The 21,150-nt window shown below is 37.7% G+C and overlaps 1 protein-coding gene across 6 annotated transcripts; it reads left to right on the top strand.

Moving 5' to 3' along the window:
- Nucleotides 1–675: 675 nt before the first annotated feature.
- wdr26a (WD repeat domain 26a) lies at nucleotides 676–19,203 on the top strand. Of its 6 annotated transcripts, XR_009266426.1 has the most exons (17): nucleotides 676–1,365; nucleotides 2,983–3,082; nucleotides 4,829–4,885; nucleotides 4,965–5,101; nucleotides 7,098–7,195; nucleotides 8,573–8,729; nucleotides 10,295–10,433; nucleotides 12,152–12,292; nucleotides 12,365–12,484; nucleotides 13,431–13,576; nucleotides 13,662–13,740; nucleotides 15,100–15,229; nucleotides 15,303–15,497; nucleotides 16,452–16,486; nucleotides 17,123–18,153; nucleotides 18,766–18,856; nucleotides 18,973–19,203. XR_009266426.1 is itself a non-coding variant. In XM_058747201.1 (15 exons), exons 1-14 carry the CDS (start codon nucleotides 1,115–1,117, stop codon nucleotides 16,478–16,480), a joined length of 1,779 nt encoding a protein of 592 aa, XP_058603184.1. In that variant the 5' UTR covers nucleotides 676–1,114; the 3' UTR covers nucleotides 16,481–16,486; nucleotides 17,123–19,203. The 6 variants fall into 6 exon arrangements, 3 of the variants coding, with proteins under 3 accessions (XP_058603184.1, XP_058603187.1, XP_058603186.1); XR_009266423.1 differs by having other exon boundaries at nucleotides 18,766–19,203; XR_009266425.1 differs by having other exon boundaries at nucleotides 17,123–18,856.
- Nucleotides 19,204–21,150: the final 1,947 nt, after the last annotated feature.

Here is a 21,150-nt window from a genome sequence, read left to right as displayed (position 1 = left end):
TTAGGGTAACACTTCATTGTAAGGACCGGTTCTCACTATTAACTAGCATGCATTTTATTAGCATATTGACTGTTTATTAAAGCACATATTAATGCCTTATTCTGCATGACCATATTTTCGATCTCTTAATCCTACACCATACCCAGACTTAACAACTACCTTACTAACTATTAATAAGCAGCAAATTAGGAGTCGTAGTTAATATACAGCAGTGAGAATTAGACCTTAAAGTATGTGACAAGACATATAGCCCTGATTTTGTTAGAATGTAATGTTGTTTTGATGTCTTTGCTATTTGCAATGGCTACTATTTACTTTCCCCCATATTGTGATTTTTGGTGAATTGTCAAACTGACCATACAACCATATAAAAGTATATGGAACTCAAAAATAAATAAATAAGAAGAGTCCCTGGTTTCCATTTAAGAAATCCAGGCTGGACCAGCCAACTATCTTAGGCTGGTTTTAGCTGTTTTTTTTTTTTTTTGTTTGTTTTTTTCAATACCTAGGTATTAACAAACTTGTTGTAATGCCACTTCATGGCGTTAATCATTCAGAAAGTATTAAAGTATCACTGTATTACTACCTGACAGCATCAGTACTTTCTGTTACAGACTGTACAACAAAGACTTGAAGCCAGCACTTTTCTCTTGAGAGTGTGGCTTTATGATTCTAGAGAGTTCAAGGTTGTTGCGGCGCTTCCGGTGACGTCATCGCGCACCGACCGACGTCCATAATGGACTTGCAGCTGTTCTCTGACAAACAATAACAAGAGCAGCGAGCGAGCGAACGAACGAACGGCGGCGGTAGCTTCCGTGTCTGTAATCGCACTGATATCGAGCCTGTGTGGCGTCTCGACTCTGACATCGCCGGCGAGGAAACTCTGGCCTCCGCTGCCTCCTCCTCCGACTCGGAAACCGGCGGAGCTTCGCCGCCCCCGCGGAAGAAAAGCCGAGGCTCGGCGGCGGAGGGAGCAGGAGAGAGCGGGGCGTCTGCTGCCGGGATCACGGGCCTCTCTGCGGCGTCTCTCCCAACCCCCCACCAGCGCTCGGCCATCCGTCTCAATAACAGCTCGCAGTCGCGCAGATCCGCCGCTGTAGACGCCTTTTATAACATGCAGGCCAACGGGACCGGAGGACAGGAGCCGGAGCCGGAGCCCCAACTGTCCTGCAGGAACGGAGAGTCCTCGTCCTCCGCCGCGGGAGCAGTGCACTCCAACGGGCTGCTGTCCTCCGCGAATAACGGGCTGCCGTCCACCGAAAGCCCGGCGTCAGACACCAACACGAAGAAGAAGAAACGACTGTCCCAGAGCGACGAGGACGTGATCCGGCTGATAGGGCAACATCTCCACGGGCTGGGACTGAAGTAAGTGACACTCAGCCGCGAGCAGCGCGTTATTATCGGATCGGTCAGGCGAGATGAAGCCATGATGCTGTCAGTGCGGCTCTCCCGATCGTGTCGGTGGCGTGTTTGTGTTTTCACCATCATGACAGTTGTGTTTTTGTTATGTGGCACTGGTGTTGTAATGTTTTGAAGATCGTGGCACTGGTGTTTTGTCTTTTAACGGTGGTTCTTGTAACGTGTCAGTGCTGTTATTGTTTTCACAACAGTGTCAGTGGTGTTTGTGTGTTGCCATGATGGTGTCAGTAGTGTTTTTGTACCAAGTCAGTGGTTTTATTGTTTTTTAGTGGTGTTTCGTCAGTAGTGATCGTGATATTACTATTTTTTAAGATGTCATTGTTTTTTTTATTTTTTAGATTATTTTTTGTCTTTTCACAACGGTGTCAGTAGTGTTCTTGTAACGTGTCAGTGCTGCTGTTGTTTTCACAACCGTGTCGGTGGTGTTTTTGTGCTTTCCTGATGGTGTCAGTGGATTTTTGGTAAAGATTTAAGATGTAAGATTTTTTATTTTATTTTTTTTTAGATTTCAGTGCTGTTATTTTGTCTCCATGATCGCCTCAGTAGTGTTTTTGTACCATGTCAGTGGGGTTACTGTTTTCACAACCGTGTCAGTGGTGTTATTGTGCTTTAGTGATGGTGTCAGTGTTTTTTTTTTTTTTTAGATTTCATTGGTGTTATTGTGTCTTCATGATGGTGTCAGTTGTGTTTTTTAATGTGTCAGTGCTATTATTGTGTCTTCGTGATTGTGTCAGTGGTGTGATTGTGTCAGTGCTATTATTGTGTTGTCATGATGGTGTCAGTAGTGTTTTTGTAATATGCTATTTGATGGTGTTGATTTTTTTTGTTAAATTTTTAGTGGTGAAGATGTCAGCAGTGATTTTGTCACATGTCAGTGGTGCTATTGTTTTCATAACGGTGTCAGTGGTGTTTTCTGCTTTCATAATAGTGTAATAATTGTGACTGTTAAGTGGTATTTTTGTATTTTCATGCTATTGTTTCTCTAAATTACCAGACACTATAATATAATATTGTTTTAGCCAATACAGTATAATTTAATGTTGCTACAGAACTCAAAGGACTGGACCGAGTACACAAGTCCTGTAAGACCATCATATAACAAAAATAACAACAACTCCAAAAAAAACAAGAACTGTTTTTTAATAAAACCTGAATTTGAAAAGTAAAAAAAAAAAACACGTGTATAATGTATATATACATACCTAGTTTACTAGTTCAGTTGTTATTGTTGACAAGGTAAAGGTAAGGTATAAAGCATAAACTGTCCTGTTCTCTTTTGGTGTAGAAAAGCAGGTGAAATGGTGCTCCGCACAGTTTATAGTGAGTTGAGTAAGAGTAGTGTTCCTTTCTAGGAAATGACACATTCAGGAGTTTATATGTTAATTATTGTGTTCATGAATCAAACACTGACTTCTTGTTGCTAGGAGATTGGAACTCTGTCTGTCTGTGTGTGCAGAAGTATAACACTCTGAATCAACTCTGTAATGCTGAGGCTATCGTGTGAAAGGAGTATGAATTCAGTTCACAATATTCATTAACATCTTTCTTTTTGTCATGTTTCAGCCAAACTGTGGACCTGTTGATGCAGGAATCAGGCTGTAGACTTGAGCATCCTGCTGCTACCAAGTTCAGGAATCATGTGATGGAGGGAGAGTGGGAAAAGGTGAGGCTTCATGTGGCCAGTCTAGGAAATGTCTTAACATTGTGGCATTCAGATGAGAGACAACTGTAATGTTTTGTTTACTCTCGACATGTCAGAATGAAAAGAGTTATTAAAATGCTGTAACATTGATAGCCTCAGATTTTAATGCCGTGTTACTGAGTGATTGACATATGTTTACCATATTATTTACATGGAACTAAAGTAGTTTAAAGAATGGCATGGTGTTACTCTGATACAGATCTGAATAACAAGCCTGATAGTAGGGCTGCACGATATATTGCATGCGATTGTCATGCGCATCTCGTCAGTAAAGTCGGTTCTGTGATTATTAATAAATATCAATCACCTGTTTTCAAATGGAGGGGCATTTAATACACAGAGCCGTAGTTTACCGACAAGCTACGCAGTTCGCGCTCAGAATCGCAGATGAATCGCCTGCGATATTGAACGTGATATTGCGTAGCTTGTCAGTAGCGCATGCAATATATCATGCAGCCCTACCTGATAGCCATTGTCATGATGACAACCTTTATTCGTCTTGTTTTCTGTCTGCCGTGTGCGTGCATCATCCATCTTTTTAATCACTGCATCTTAAGCAAGTTGTTCTAACAATCACATCTTTTTATATTATGCATGCTGGATCTCACACATGATGCACAATTTTTGGATTATGATGATTTTTTTTTTTTATCTGCAACTGTCTTATAATTTAACAACAGGCTTTAAAGGATAGTGAATGGTATTCCAGCAACAACTAAATTATTAATGCAATAGTTCACCCAAAAATGACAATTTACCGAAAATATCCTCACCCTCAGGCCATCCCAGATGTAGATTAGTTTGTTTCTTCAAGGGAACGGATTTGGAGAAATGTGTCTCTGCATCAGTGTCTCAGCAATGGATGCTCTGCAGTGAATGGGTGCCGTCAGAATGAGAGTCCAAACAGCTGATAAAAACATCACAATAATCCACACCACTCCAGTCCATCAGTTAACATCTGGAGAAGACAAAAGCTGCGTGTTTGTTAGAAACAAATATATCATTAACATGTTTTAACTTTAAACCATCACTTCTGGCCAAAATATGAGTCCATAATTCATAATAACGCTTCCTCCAGTGAAAAAGTGCATCTCCTGTTGCCCTCAAACATCAAAATCCACCCACATATTTGTTCAGAGCTGTTTTGCCTTGTAAACAGTGCTTGACCTGTGCAGATTTCTCGCCTAATTCACTGGAGGAAGCATTATAATGGATTATGTTCTCATATTTTAGCCAAAAGCAACAGTTTATAGTTAAAACGTCTTAATGATGGATTTTTTTATTACAAACACGCAGCTTTTGGCTTCTCCAGATGTTAACTGATGGACTGGAGTGGTGTGGATTATAGTGATGTTTTTATCAGCTGTTTGGACTCTCATTCTGACGGCACCCATTCACTGCAGAGCATCCATTGCTGAGACACTGATGCAGAGACACATTTCTACAAATCTGATGAAGAAACAAACTCATCTACTTCTTAGATTGTCTGAGGGTGAGTACATTTCCAGCTAATTTAAATTTTTGGGTTAAATATCCCATTAAAACAGTTATACTATAATGCAGTGTAATCAGAGCTGGAACCAGAATTATTAAACTGCCCTTTTAGTGTATGTAATGGTCATATGGGTCACAACAAGCCAAACAAGCAACAGATAAGGGTTTGTCAACTTGTGAAAACTCTGTTAATCTGTCTGTGGTTTCTAACAGGCTGAGAGTGACCTCAACGAGCTGAAAGCACTGATGCATTCACCCAGCGCTGTGGTGGTAAGAGTCCAAAGTCCTCTGAACATCTCCACCATCCGGTGTATGAACGTCCTGACTGATTGTCTCCTGTGTTTCTCAGCGGATGAAGTTCCTGCTCCTGCAGCAGAAGTATCTGGAGTATCTGGAGGACGGGAAGGTTCTAGAAGCGCTGCAGGTGCTCAGAGCCGAACTCACTCCGCTGAAGTACAACACTGAACGCATCCACGTCCTCAGCGGGTATCACACTTCACTCCTATTTTGGGGGCATTAGAACAACAATGTCATTTCCTCATTTTCTTTTTTTAAATGTCTTATTCATAGGTGTCCTGTCTGTCATAAGAAAGCAACTTTACTCTGACCTTTAAAAGAAATTCTGCCTGCGTGCTGCTGCTCCTGTTATGGAGTGAAATCATGTTCAAAATATATAGATTTTATGCTTTTAAGAACCCTCCAAAGAATTGGGTATAAAATACAAATAAATACTTGTTCACTTTTTTTGTTGTTAGTGTAATACGTACTGAGTAATATGAATTACCTTAATGTAATTTCTGTATCACAGTCAAGATTAGGGTTTGGTTTAGGGTTAGTTTCTGGTAATTATGCATCATTTTCTGTTATTACTATAAGACGTTCATGTAACATAACTACACTGCCAGTCAAAAGTTTTGAACAGTAAGATTGTTTAAAGAAGTCTCTTCTGCTCACCAAGCCTGCATTTATTTGATCCAAAATACAGCCAAAGCAGTAATGTTGTGAAATATTTTTGCTTTTTAAAATAACTGCTTTCTGTTTGAATGTATTTTAAAATATAATTTATTTCTGTGATCAAAGCTGAAATTTCAGCATCATTACTCCAGTCCAGTGTCATGTGATCCTTCTGATTTGCTGCTCAAGAAACATTTGTTATTATCAATATTTAAAACTTTGGATCAAATAAATGCAGTCTTCTTTGAAAAACATTAAAAATCTTACTGTACACATTTTTTTTTACTGGCAGTGTACATCATCTTAAAATAAAGTAACTTTTTTATTTTTCTTGTCAAAAGCATCAAAGCGCTGTTTCTCATTTCACATGTAAAAAGAGTGTTCAAACAACTTTAAAGTCAACATGAAATCAAAACCAAAGTTGCCCCGCTTTTCTAAAATGAAGTTCCACTCTACTTCTGTTCTGTTTCTCTTGGATGTAGGTCATGTTGTAGCAATAAAATCTGTTGCAAAAGGTGTTGACTTTAAGGCCCAGAAGCAAGAAATGACCCATTTGTTTTTAAGAGTCAAGTAGGTCATGAAAAACGTAATTTTGACTGATTTTAGACCTCAGTGCAGGGTAATTATCACTAACAAAAAACTAAAACCATATGAAAACATTTTCATTACATGAAATTAAGCAAACTTTAACTGAAATAAAGTATAAAAGAACTTTTAAAATAATTTACAATAAAAAACATGGTAACACTTTACAATAAGGTTCATTAGTTCACATTAGTTAACTACATTATTTAACATGAACTAAGAATGAATAATACTTCTACAGCATTTATTAATCTTAGTTGATGTTAATTTCAGCATTTACTAATGCATTATTAAAATCATGAGTTGTGCTTGTTAACATTAATGCACTGTGAAGAAACAGGAACAAATAATGAACGACTCTATTTTTATTAACAAAGATGAATAAATAGTGTAATAAATGTATTGTTCATTGTTTGTTCATATTAGTTAATACATTAACAAATGACACCTTATTGTAAATTGTTACCGAAAACATTTTGATTTAATTTACTGAACCAAAACTGAAATAAAAACCCAATTGCGTTTTTATGTCCCACAGTTCTGACTTCTTCTCAGAATTGCGAGGCGTAAACTTGCAATTGTGAGATCAAATGTCAGAATTGTGAGATAGTCACAATTATTATTTTTTTATTCAGTGGTGGAAACAAGCTTCCATAGAAAACCGAAAATATATTAAAAAGAAAAATCTAATTCAAAATATAAACAAAAACCATAATAGAATATCAATTATACCAAAATAACACTTTTTTCAATGAGAATAGTAAAAGGATTAATCATGATATGCAGAATTTCAACTAATTCTTTTCTTTTTGTCATCTAATCTAATGAACACGTTGAAAGCAACTAACAAATGAGGCATAAAACTAAAGTCTAACAGCTCTGTTTGATCAGCGTGTCGAGAGTTTATCCGCTGCGCTGTTGTTCATCATGACGTCTGCTGTAGGTACCTGATGTGCAGTCATCCCGATGACCTGCGAGCTAAAGCTGAGTGGGAAGGCAAAGGGACGGCCTCACGATCCAAACTCCTCGACAAGCTGCAGAGTGAGTTCACTTAAACACATCCTCTGTAACTATCACAAATAAATACGCTCGTGTGTGGAAATTTAGGAGAAATGTGAATAAATGGTCAAACAGCGGAAAGAACATCAGCAGGACTGAAACAAAGAGCTGAAGTGGGATGTTGAGGTTCATTTTAGCTGTGTTTGAATGATATATGAATGTTGCTGCTATACCGATGTATGCAATGTGAGCAAACAGGATATTTTAACAACAAATCCGAGAAAACGCCACAAAAATCCACTACTGATGTTTGTGCTGTTGATGTCACTTCCTGGAGGATGATGTCGTTCTTGTAAATCTTTTTGTCGGATTGTTTTCTTTCAGTTAGCACAGGTTTTGTTTTTGCACTGACATCAGAGGTCGTATAGGCCTCATTTATCTGAGCAATTTTCGATTGAAAAAGCATAATTTATGGATAGTTTTGGCAATGTTCACTCAAACTAAGGTGGATCATTTCAGATCAGTGAGGCCTGCCATAAATCTGTTCGAAAAATAAATACAAAACCTGTGCTAATTGAAAGAAAACAAGTTGATAAATAGTCTAAATCCAATATTTGGTGATAAAATAGCATAATGAGAGATTTTCAAGCAATTTGATTATTTTTGAGCTGGAAAACCACAAGTGTAACACGGTGAAAAAATATAAAGTCAGTAGGTTTTAGTCCAGTGCGATAACATGGAAAATGAAAATCCTCTCTGGGTCAAAACGACCGAAACACATCATGAGGGTTAAACTGTTCACCAGGTAAAATATGTCCATGACGATGTTTTGTTTATAACTTTTCAGTTAATAAAACGAAAATAATGTTATTAAATATCTTAATAAATGGCCAGTTTTTCATATTAGAAGAAAAGTGAGTTTAATATTTATGTGCTGTATTGTGACTACAGCAACAAGTTGATAGACACGCACCAATAAAACGTTTTATTTAGCTAATTCTGCCAGAAGATCTTGACAAAACAAAACTTATTTGCTCAAAAAACAAAACAATCTGCTTATTATATGCACTGCTCGAGAAATGATTTTCTATCTGAGAATTTATTATTATTTGTTTAAACGTTATTATTCGCTTTTTCATTCATTCCGTTCACTTCTTCCTCTCTTCATCCCCTCTTTTTTTCCCCTTTGTACAGTTTCATGTAATTCTTTTTTTCAGCTAGGGTTCGGGTCAGTTCTATTTCAGTTCAGCCAATCCAGGAGATGAATTGAATTGGGGTGGAGGGACCAGCGTAGTCTCAAGTCCAAGATGTGACTTTCACTTGATGTCCTGTGTTGGCTGAATTCAGATGAAACTGAGTCTAACCCTCCATGGCCTGTCTGCTCCATCTCTGTGTCTGTCTCTCATGTCTCTCACACAGCGTACCTGCCCCCGTCTGTGATGCTGCCACCCCGCCGTCTGCAGACGCTCTTGCGGCAGGCTGTGGAGCTGCAGAGAGATCGCTGTCTCTACCACAACACCAAACTGGACAGCGGACTGGACAACGTGTCTCTGCTCATAGACCACGTGTGCAGCAGGTACCATTTGTCAGGTTTATATTGTCAGTATTTATGCAAATGATATGAACAAGGTCAGACGTGAGCTCTGTTCCAAACTCTAGTGAGCTGCTTCGCTGTCTGCTAGCGTCATTTTAATATTTGATAGCACTTTAGATTAGGCACACGCATTCACTAGTAACTTAAGAGTTTTCCCTCAGTAAACTACTAATTTGCTGCTTTTTGATAGTTATTGTAGTAGTTAAGTTTAGGTATGGGGTCGGATTGAGGGATCTAAAATATGGTCATGCAGAATACAGTAAACAGCCATTAGGCTAATAAGCTACTAGTTAATATTGAATAGTCTTAACTAATATTTTAGTATTTATTTTAATATTTTGTGTTTCAATTGTAGTTACAGTTTTAGTCTTTTTTTTTTAAATATGTTTATATAGTTTTCATTCATGTTTTATTTTGAGTTATTTTAGTACTTGATGTTAAACTAAACAATAATGAGTAATGCTTTGGCAGCTAGCTTAAATAATTGTACACGCATGCAAATTGGCGTCTTGAAACAGCTCCGTTCACAGTAAATGCTGCTCCGCGTCTGCTTCATCTCTGCATGCGCTGTGAGAATGGGTTGCTTAGAGCGTGCATTTGGGATCGTTTAGCAAGATTTTTAATGAGAAGCTTTTATGAACCAGTTGCCAACAAAGGAGAAGCTTTATGGGCAGATAAAGCTTGATTGTTTACCTTTTGAAAACTAAGAAATCAAGATGTAAATACGGTATTGTATTTTTACAGATAAAATACTATAAAATAATTAATATTTAATAATAATTAAAAATAATTAAATCCAAATTCATAATTGTTTTAGTCATATTGAATGTATTAAAACATTTTGGCCTCAAGTGGAAAGAGTTTTTTTTTTAACTCTTTGAATACAGTTTAGAGTTACTAAAAGAGGTTTCAGGTGGTTCTTGTAAGAGTATACCCAAAGCGCTAAAAGGATGAATCACTCCTAAAGTTTTCAGAGTAGTCATATTCAGCTTTTTCATTATTATTTCCTGTGCAGATTTGCTCCCCTACTGAATAACCTCAAATCAATATAGAATGATTCATTCTTTCCCAATTGGAATGTAAAATGTGTGTGTTTTTTCATGTTGCAATATATATTGCAGAAAAACTAAATATTGCAATGTCAGTTTAGTCCAATATAGTGCAGCCCAAATTCTTGTTCAAAATGCCCGTCTTGCTGAATTATTCATGTAAACATAGTTATTTTGTCTTAGTTGAACGAAAAATCACTCCCTGCTCTGAATTGGTCTTTGTTACTGTTTAATCGAATACTTGGAGTCATGTTTACTTCTTTGAGAAGGCTACATGTTATTATTTGAATGAACTGTTTGTCCTGTCCTCTGATACCAAAATTAGTGTGAAATTTCACTGGTCCTGAAACGGCTCAGCTCACTTTGTGTTGGAACAGAGCATATATATATATATATATATATATATATGAGACTGTCATTTTTGTCAGTGTAGTCTGACGTAGGCTCTTTAATGAACACAAGTTGGGCTCTCTAAGATGCGTTGACTGTGATCTCCAGGAAACAGTTCCCCTGCTACACCCAGCAGATCTTGACAGAGCACTGCAATGAAGTCTGGTTCTGTAAATTCTCCAACGACGGCACCAAACTGGCCTCGGGGTCCAAAGACACCACAGTCATCATATGGCAGGTCGACCCTGTGAGTGACCTTTCCCTCATCACCATGAAATAACCAGTGCTGGATAGATTACTTACTAATTGTAGTCGCTTACTGATTCCAAATTACACAACAAAAATTGTAGTTGGTAACGTAATCCATTACATTACACATTTGAGTTCATAGAATCAGACTACTTTTGACCTAACTCGTTTATCACATTGATTTAAACAGGATAATCTTCTACCATATTGATATAAAATATATTCCATTTGGTGTTATTAACAACATGAACTGTTGTTAAACACTTATAATATGTCAATTAAACATTACAATATATCAAGGTTTCCCAAACTGGGGTTCATGCAGGAACTGCAGGGGCTAATAATCAATTTAATTAAATCATAAAAATGTAAAACTAAAATAAATCATTTCAAAATAAAACGCATACTAAAAAGATTAAATATTTTATTTGTTTACCTCCACATCATGTGACCATTAATTAATGAGAACCGTGAACATGCAAATGTGTTACTTAATATAAACCTATTACCTTAAAATCTTAAAAAGACTTTAAAAAAACATATTAGGCGAAAAAATTTAAAGATGAAAAAGAAGCAATAAATCATGATTGATTTGTTGTTTTCGTGTGAATAATATGTAATCATGTAACTGTGAGTATTTTAAAATGCAGTTTTATAAAGCGGAGAGTTCCAGTCCTTGATTCTGATTGGTTGAGCCTCGTTCGAAGCTGTTATTAATTGGGTTGAAGGAATATGCAAATTTATTTAAAAGTTTCAATAAGGAGAACTGTAAATCATAACTTGAAAATGAAACATTACATTTTAATAATCATATGCAATGACAGCATCATACAAATGAACTGTTAGTACAAGTTTAGTTAAGACCCATTACAAGTCAAACCGAACGTATTTAAAATCATCTGAAAAGATTCAAATCAATCTAGAATTAATAAAAATCATCTGGAAGGAATAACAGCAATCTGAAGAGAATGAAGATCTTAAGTTTGAGGTGCACCCGAACAGTTATAGAGTGAAGCCAAAAACAGAAGTAGAGAGGAGAATGAAAGGAACGAGAGAAGTAAAGAGGGGTGCAGTACATTCTCTTCTTATACCCTTGCAAGATCAGATATGCTGATTAAGTGTACAAAAGGCCGATGTGCTAAACAAAGCTGTTTCTATGCATTAGAGGGGCAGAAAAACTCTGTTCTTCGTCAAATGTAACATGTTCCAAAGTTCAGTCGTGACCTCACACATCCTGACCTTCAAATGAGATTAGCTTGTGGTTTCTCACCTCCCCAGGGACCAAAATCATGTCTTTTTTAGTAACTCTGCAAGTCTGGCAGCTGTTAAATATAAAACCGGTCAGATAGCAATAGTCTTTAAGCTCATTGTGTGTTAAACATCCTTATTCAAAAACATAGAATCATAATAGTGGGTTAGATACATAATTATAAAAAGTAACTTTATTAATATATATTGTTAATATTGAAATAATTCATAAAAGATTTCATAATATAAAAGATATGTCTGAATAAGGTCGATTCACCTCTCTCTAAATGAATTTGTCTTTAAATTGCTCGGCGCCATGCCTAACAACGCCCTTATCTGTTATGAATTCATTGTAAACCACGGCGTCTTGGGGTTTATTGCGTAATTCAGATTACATGTAATCAGTTACCCAGCACTGGATATACTGGAGTATTCTGCTGAGTCTGACGGTCTGAGGTGTTTTGACAGGACACTCATCAGCTCAAGCAGCTGAAGACGTTGGAGGGTCATGCCTACGGGGTTTCCTACCTGGCCTGGAGCCCCGATGACACGTATCTGATAGCGTGCGGCCCAGACGACTGCTCCGAGCTCTGGCTGTGGAACGTGCAGGTGAGGGTCTCGCCCGCTCAGATTCCTTCCAGCGGCTCGTCTCACGTTTAATCCGCCGCTCTGCTCCTCCAGACAGGGGAACTGAGAACCAAAATGAGCCAGTCCCATGAGGACAGCCTGACCAGCGTGGCCTGGAATCCAGACGGCAAGCGTTTCGTTACCGGAGGTCAGAGAGGCCAGTTCTACCAGTGTGTAAGTGCCGCTCTCACATATAATTGGGAGAATCTCGTTAGCAAATGTCCGGGTCATATTTCAGCCTGACATCAAAAGAAAAACAGTAAGAAACCATATTGAATGAAAGTTGTCCATTTATTTAGCATAAGGTAGAGTATTGGGCTTTGGTAGTAACTGGATATACTTTTTCCAAGACCAAAAAATGTCTTTCTAATTATTGATCAAACACTATAATATTTTTTTTATTATTGCATTAAATTCAGTGAAACCGATGCAGACATGATTGAAATTAAAAACTATTTTTTCACATTAAAGAGAATTTGTGCTTCATTTTCATGAAAATAATTTAAAAATTAATTTAAAAAGTAAATACAAATATACATGAACATACATATAAATAAAAATCTATAAAAAAAATGTTGGGATCGTAAGTTTTTTTAATGCTCAAAAATACAGTTAAAACAGTAATATTGTGAAATATTATTACAAATTAAAATAACTGTTTTAAAATGTGAATATATTGTCAAATGTAATTTATTGCTGTGATCAAAGCTGAATTTATTTATTCCATTATTCCAGTCTTGAGTGTCACATGATCTTCAGAAACCATTCTAATATGCTGATTTGATGCTCAAGAAACATAATTATTATTAACAGTGTTGAAAACAGTTGTGCTGCTCATAATTTTCTGGAAACCTTGATATATATTATTTTTCAGGATTCTTTGATGAATTGAAATTTATTTATTGTGCATTTATTTGAAATAGATTACTTTTGATCAGTTTAATGCTTTAATCCTTGCTGAATAAAGGTATTCATTTATTTAATTTACTCGTACCAAACCTTGTATGTGTGTCTCTCTTTGCAGTGAAATATGAGATTCACCCATTGAGAATTCTGGTGCATTTTAAGGCCCACATTGCTAAGTGATGGTAAATGGTGACGTATTGATGTTATTGATCAGGATCTGGACGGAAACCTGCTGGACTCCTGGGAGGGTGTTCGTGTTCAGTGTCTGTGGTGTCTGAGTGACGGCAGGACAGTGCTGGCCTCTGATACACACCAGCGCATCCGTGGATACAACTTTGAAGATCTGACCGACAGGAACATGTATGTTGACTGCGTTTATCGCTCATAGATCCTGTTACAGCTTTTGTTGGTGAAAGTTATGAGGATGTGTTGGTGTCTCTCGCAGAGTTCAAGAGGACCATCCGATAATGTCCTTCACCGTGTCAAAGAACGGCAGATTAGCTCTGTTAAATGTCGCAACTCAGGTGAGTATGAAACCACAGCGTTTCATAATGTGAAGCTTTTTTTGTACTCATGCCTCACTTATTATTCATTCATGAACAGTCTGAGATTATGGTGTGATTCTAAAGTTCTATAAATAAAAGTGCGTTCAGGGAATCACTGTAATTATAATTCTGACTTGTAAAAAATGCTGACGTTCTCATTGAACTCTTAATTACAACGGAATGCAGAAACACTCAAAACGACCTCTTCAGCAGTAAAATGTAGTTAATATTTCAGTTAGCAATTCTTCTAACTGACTACACAATTGTTAATGCAAGAAATATCTGAAAATAAATGCAATGCATGCACTATAGTTTAGAGTAGTGAGCACAAAGTTGTATAACTAATGTCCTGCTAAATAAACTTTGAAAATGTGGTAATTTGCATAATGACTGTTACTTGTTTTTTTATTAATTACTCAAAATAAATGGATTCAGTCTGGCATTGTACACTGTAATTTTGAATCTGATGATGTAAACGGCTCAGAATGTTCATTTGTCGTCTGTTAATTACAGTAACATACCAGAAAAACAGAGAGCGCTAATGAGATGAAGAACAAGTATTTAATTTACAATATTATCTAAAAATTGCCATCAAATTGGCTATTTTTCTATTCAGTTTCGGCATAATAAATATATACCATTTAATGCAAAACTAATGGTAACTCTTTACAGTAAGGTTTCATTTGTTAACATTGGTAACTACATTGGGTAAATTGAACTAAAAATGAAAAACACTTCTCAAGCATTTATTAATCTTAGTTTGTTCATTTGAACTTTTAGTAATACATTATTAAAAGTAAAAGTGGTGTGTTAATATTATTTAGCAAATAGCAAATTTTAGAGTCCTTGTTACATAATACAACTAGATTATGCTTAATTTCATGCAACTAACACTAAACCAAACCTTAATCCTTACCCTATAGTAAGTATATGTTGCTAATATTGCTCAGTACTTAAATGCATAAATACACTGTAGCAAAGAACTGTAAAATAAAGTTTAATTGAACTAACAAATGAACTGTTGTTGTTGTTTTTTTATTATTAACTAACATTAACAAAGATTAATAAATAATAAAGACTATAATGATTTTTAAATCTATATATTTTGCTATATACTATTGTTATAGTTATGGTCCTTTGTGGAACAGGTCTTAATGCTTTAACTGCCGTTAAGTAAAAGGACCTTTTTGTAAACTGTTACCAGATTACCTGTACTATTACATAAGAGTTTGGTGATACCGCTCATCCCTAATAGGAATGATTGACTGATGACTCACACAGTAAATGTAATAAGTCAGCGTGCGATTTAGTCTTAGCGCTGTGTGTTGGTGTCTGCAGGGAGTTCATCTGTGGGACCTGCAGGACCGGGTATTAGTCAGGAAGTACCAGGGTGTGACTCAGGGCTTCTACACCATCCACTCCTGTTTTGGCGGCTACAACGAAGACTTTATCGCCAGTGGCAGTGAAGGTAAGAACGTCTGCGTCTCAGTATAACAGACCGAATGCATCCAGCAGAGAGCTGATCTGCGTGTTCTCTCTAGACCACAAAGTTTACATCTGGCACAAGCGCAGCGAGCTGCCCATAGCCGAGCTGACAGGTCACACGCGCACGGTCAACTGCGTGAGCTGGAACCCCGCGCTGCCGGGCCTGATGGCCAGCGCCTCGGATGACGGCACCGTGAGGGTCTGGGGTCCCGCACCCTTTCTGGACTCCCAGGAGACCGAGGGGCTTACCGGTACGAACCTCCTCATCAGTTAAAATGCTGCTCGTTTGTTGTAACATCAAATTGCTAAACTCCATCTGAAAAATATTCAGCTGGTAAACTATAAAACAGCAAATTTAAACAGAATTTTGTTAATTATTTGCTAATTATTATGCATGCAGATTTTATGAGCTCATATGAGTAAGAGAGTTATATTTGTACTACTTTTAAAAGTCACCACTGGGACATTTAAAAATTAACTAGTAAAGGCAAAAAAAAAAAAAAAAACTAAATGAAAAATGTGCTGAAAAACCTAAATGGAATGAAATAGAAATTAATGATTCAAACTTAAATATGCACATTCATATAGTAAACCTAAAATCTTGATGTTAATTAAAAAAATAAATGAATAAATGGACAAGCAACATGTCCACTACCCAGTTGAGGTTATTATAGTTAACTAAATCTATAACCATAAAAATAAATAAATAAATTGTTACTTGAAATAAAATAAAATTTAATAAAAAAAGTGAACTTATTTAATTTCAGCTAGTTGCCTAGTCAGCAGCATTTCTCATTCCCCCTCATTTTTGTTTAGTGTAACTGAAATAAAAATAACAAAAACTAAATAAATGAAAGTTTAAACTGTATAGACATTTAAAAAAAAAAAAATGCAGAAAGGTTCATTCTAATTAAGAATGTGGCTGGTGTTAAATATTAAGTAGGATTGTCATGATACTATAATTTTAGGAGTTTACACCAGTACCAGTGAAAATATAAAGTTAAATACATTTTAGTATGTACCTGGCTGTTTTCATTACAAACTGAAATGCAATGAAATTAAAATTAGCTTTGAGGCAAACATCTATATGCTAGTGTACTCATAATTCAACTTTATCAGATATATACAGTGTAAATTTACAGTTCTGATCTTCGGCTAAAAAAAATAATTTTCCCCTGATAACTTTTTTTTTTTAATCAAGAAAGACAGACCAACTGAGCTACCAAGTTGTTAGTTGATGGTATGTATGCTTTTTTATGCTTATTGAAGCCATCTGTTTGCATTTTCATATATTAACTTACTTCAAACGCATTCATGCTCAGCAGCAGAATACCTGATCAAATGACATTACCCATGATTCTGCCAAGAAATCTCCACTAATCTGAGAATTACGACTAGAAATTCACACTAAAAAGACTAAGAGCTCTGCAATCTCTGCATTCTCAAACTACTTCATATTTAGAATATATGCATATTTTGAATGGGAATTAGCAAGTTATTGTTTTGTTGGGCTTTGACAAACTAAAGACTTTGACATATACACCCGCTTAAACTTCCTGTTTCAGTAGAAAATGATACAGGAACGAAAATTACATTTGTGAAAGCATGTCTTGTAGACTTCCTTTAGAAATTTTCGACGTAAACCTAAAACCAATATGGAATATCAATAAGGAATCAAAAAAAAAAAAAAAAAAACTAGCTAATTTGCGAAGTAAAAAAAAAAAGTGTCGACTTTAGGATTCATATATACAATCTTAACAACTCTTAACTATAGCTTTTGAATATGCTTCTGGATTTCAAATGGATTTCATTCAGATTCAGGAATTAAACTGTTGCCGTGGTTTTGGTCTCCATCTCTGCTTCTGTTCTCCTGTAGAGTGCTATAGCATGGACAGTTGATGTTGACTCTGGAGCAGATGTCCACTTTGGAAAATATACAGTGAGACACACTATAGACTTTGTGAATGAAGAACGAGAAATGAAGTAAATCTAATGGCAGACGGATGTTTTTTCCTGGCGGTTTCACATCCCCACCCGCAGCGCAGCGGACACATGAAGCCGGCGGCTGCCCTTCACCATCTGACTTCACATCCGTGTGGCGGCACCAACGCACACGCCTCGCTGAGGACACGCCCCTCCTCGGCTCAAGCTCCTCCCCCTCTTCCCTACTCTGCATCCTGAGTGGACGACTGCCTCCTGAAGCCACACCCACCCAAACACACGCACACACGGACAAACATCGCTCAGATCGTTATTTATTACGGCTTTAATTTATTATTGTGAATGAATCAAGGCCTCAGGCTTGCTTTGTGTTCTGTACAATAATCACTCAGCGAGGGGACAAAAAAAAAGTGCAAACTCTCGCACGTGTCGGAGAGAGAACAAATCATATCTTTATTTTTCAGCATGAACTTCTTTTAGCCACCTCGTATGCTTGAAAGTAAGTGTCTTCACCAGCAGATATAAGATATTGTTTTCGTTTCCCTCACGACAATTTTAAATGACTGAATTTACAGGCATTTTTTTAACTGATTGATATTCGTTTTGATTCGAAAAGTCCAATCATGACCCCACTATTTTCATTGCTTATGGTACTTTATTCTGAGAGCGGGAAGTGATGGATCGTTATTCTTTAGTCTTGAGATGTAAGATTTACGAAGAAAGATGCATAACAGGACAGGACAAAACAGGTTGTTTTTTGGTAACGGGGTTGAAGACAAACTAAGCTAGGCTCGCTAAGACTCACAGCATGCTAATGACACGCCAATGAGCCGACGTCACGTTCCACATGTAAATACGGGCCTTCAGCGTGTGTACTTTGCCTTCGTTAGGTGTTTGTGACGTGCTTGAGGTCATTTTTGCAGTGAATGTTCAGGCTCTCTGTGTGAGACGAGTGATTTTGTCACGGTAAGTACGTCAGAACGAACTCCCAAATGTTTCTGAGTTCAGTTTCCATGATGTTCGTCCTTTTTCTTTTTTTCCTCCTCTTTGGTCTCGTTTCCTCTCGTATTATCACATCTTGACTTTTTATGTTTTTTTTTTTTTTTGTTGTTTTTTAATGCTTTTCGGACATGTATATGATTACTCATCAGCTTTTCTTAGTTTTATTGGCTTTTATTTTGGGTTGATTTATTTGTTTTGCTTTATTGCTTTTTCCCTTGTATTATCCTATAACAGATGTCTTGGCAAGTGGCCTCTTAAATGCTTTTTTCTATTGGTGAATTTCTTATACTTTCGTACCATATGACGCATTAGTACACGCAGGTGTACCCGTAATGATTTAGGTATTCAGAGTGTCATCACTCGCCTACTATGATTTATTCTGTAATTATGTGCTCTTCATATACATATATATGAAGAATCTATAGATATATAAATATATATATATATATATATATATATATATATATATATATATATATATATATATATATATATATAAAAATATAAAAATATGTGTGTGTATTTCTTGCCATGTATCCTCCCTTACAAATGTTAACCGTTTCTCACCTGCATCAGGTAAACTCCTTGTACAGGTTATTTGCTCCCTGACCAGCCGAACCTGTTCCGTTAGCGAGGAGTGACGCGCACAAACGTAAAGACAAAACAGGTGCATGCAGAAACACCCTCACACATATGCGAGATCTCACCGAATCGTGGTGTTGTACGTTCTGGTTTATGCAACTGAACTTTCCTTTCCTTCTGAATATTTGTGTTTCATTTCAGTCTTAGTTTGACTTTCTTGTGCTCTGAGGCGGTGTAACAGGCGGGGTGACAGTAACGGTAGCGTCCTGGTGGAGTTCTGGGCTACGACTAAGTTTATTGCAGTCAGGTTCTGAGGATCTGTTTTGCATTTCAGTGTGTTATTATTCTAAGTGATTGTACTATTATGTAATGTTCTGTAGGAGAGGTGTTATGTATACATACTTTAAATAAAGCATTCAGGGTTTTAAACTATCCAGAGTAAGCCGTCACTTTTGTTAGATGAATGGTTTCTTTCATATAATTTGGAATCAATCCTGAAGACTGAAGAAATAACAACCTGTTAGATGAACTGAACTTAGATATTTTCTTAATTACAGACCTGGAAATCATTTTATTTACTTTTTTAGTTCCTACTTTTTAATGCTAACATTAAAACCATTAAGAAATTGTCTCGATTACTAAGATAACCTTCCCTGAGATAACAGGAACGAGCACTGTGTCAGTTTAGCTGACACTTTGGGAAAACGCCATTATCTCTGTAATACTGAAGCCTGATTGAATCACGTTTGTGCAGCTGCATGAACGAATGGCATTTCAGCCCGCCAAAACCAGTGGAGCCAACTGCCTATTAAAAGTTGGCACTGAATGCATTTCATCAGCACTTTCTTCAGCGAATGAAAGTTGTGTTGTGCACAGGCCACCTCACCAGCCTGTACATAGGCTACCACTATCATGTTGTCCGAACAGACCAAGACATGGTACCCCTTCAGGTCTGGCAGGAAGGCTCTGAGTGCCAGAAGAACTGCCATCATTTCCAGGCAATTGATACGCCAGTGCTGCTCCAGGATTGTCCAGGAGCTGATCGCTGGTCTGCCCATGCACAGAGCTCCCTAACCTGTATTGGAGGTGTCTGTCGTGACTATCCTCCTCCTGGAGACCAGCCTCAAATCCATTCCTGTCCGGTACAGATGAGGGGCTTTCCAAGGGGCTGGGGCCTTGACATAGCTGTGGGTTCTTGAAGCGTCCCAAGAGTGGGACAGGACCTGGGATTTCAGCATGTGAAGCAGGCACACTCCCTTCTGTCTCAGGGGGAAGAGGGCCACATCGACTTCGTAAAGGTGTGTGTACCTGAAACTGAATCAGGATACTGGCAAGCCACCAATTCAAACACAAATAATAAAAATGGTCTGCGATGAGGGGCTATCTTGATATGAAAGTATGCATCTGTCAGATCCACCGACAAAAAACCAATTCCCTGTGAAAATTTGTGAGAGGATTTGTTTTAAGGTTAACATCCTGAACTGCTGCTTTATCCTTGCTTAGAGCAGGGATGGGCCTGAGGCCACCACTCTTTGGAAGAAGGAAGTACCCTGACTCGCTGTGAGCTGCCAGAACCATTTCCATGCCACTCTTTGCCAGCAGATACTCCACTTTGGATTGGAGAAAGCAAGCTCCGCTGCCCCGGACCGAAGTTTGAAACAAGGTCTGTGAGTGAATTTGAGTGAGCGGCCTCGTTTGATTGTTTCCAAGACCCACTTTGACACACCTGGAATGGCTTCCCAAGTCTGGCTTTGGGTGATGAGGAGTCGAGCTGATACTTGCACTGTTGCGAAGAGGAGAGTTCGTTGATGCTGGCATGGCAGGCTTCTGAGTGGACAAGGCCCCCTGGAGACTGAGCTGAATCGTTTTGGCAGGAAGTGGTGCATGGCTTGAGATAACTTCTGAACCGAGACCGTGGAGTCCAGGAAAGCTGTCTTGTCAGTGTCCTTGATCTCCATTCAATTCAGCCAGAGGTGGCACTCAAGAACCACCAGTTTGGCCATTGCCTTAGAGCGGGGGTGTCAAACTCAATTCCTCAGCCCTACAGAGTTTAACTCCAACCCTAATTAAACACACCTGATCCAGCTAATCACGTCCTTCAGGCTTATTTGAAAGAATACAGGGTTTGTGTGTCGGAGCAGGGTTGGAACTAAACTCTGCAGGGCTGCGGCCCTCCAGGAACTGAGTTTGACACCCCTGCCTTAGAGGCACACAGCTTCTCATACCTCTTATCCTCAGCACCACCAACGGAGGTGAGGCTAGCCGATGCTGAAGAGTTGACGCAGGCCGAGTAGGGGGCACAACCTAATACATTCATTATGAACTTCAGGAAAGAACAGGGCAGGTTTCTTCCAGCTTGCTGCAGAAACCATTCATCAA

This window comes from Onychostoma macrolepis, chromosome 16 (genome assembly GCF_012432095.1).
Source record: "Onychostoma macrolepis isolate SWU-2019 chromosome 16, ASM1243209v1, whole genome shotgun sequence".
Taxonomy (NCBI): Eukaryota; Metazoa; Chordata; class Actinopteri; order Cypriniformes; family Cyprinidae; genus Onychostoma; species Onychostoma macrolepis.
The sequence above is the reverse complement of the archived record's forward strand: the minus strand, read 5'-3'. Positions and strand labels throughout refer to the sequence as shown.

What these genes read in the sequence shown, in the direction of transcription:
- wdr26a (XM_058747201.1), top strand. Translation starts at nt 1,115, where the DNA reads ATGCAGGCCAACGGGACCGGAGGACAGGAGCCGGAGCCGGAGCCCCAA. An exon ending in ATTCACCCAGCGCTGTGGTG is followed by an intron (nt 4,886 to 4,964) that starts GTAAGAGTCCAA and finishes TGTGTTTCTCAG; the next exon opens with CGGATGAAGTTCCTGCTCCT. An exon ending in GGAGACCGAGGGGCTTACCG is followed by an intron (nt 15,498 to 16,451) that starts GTACGAACCTCC and finishes TAATCAAGAAAG; the next exon opens with ACAGACCAACTGAGCTACCA.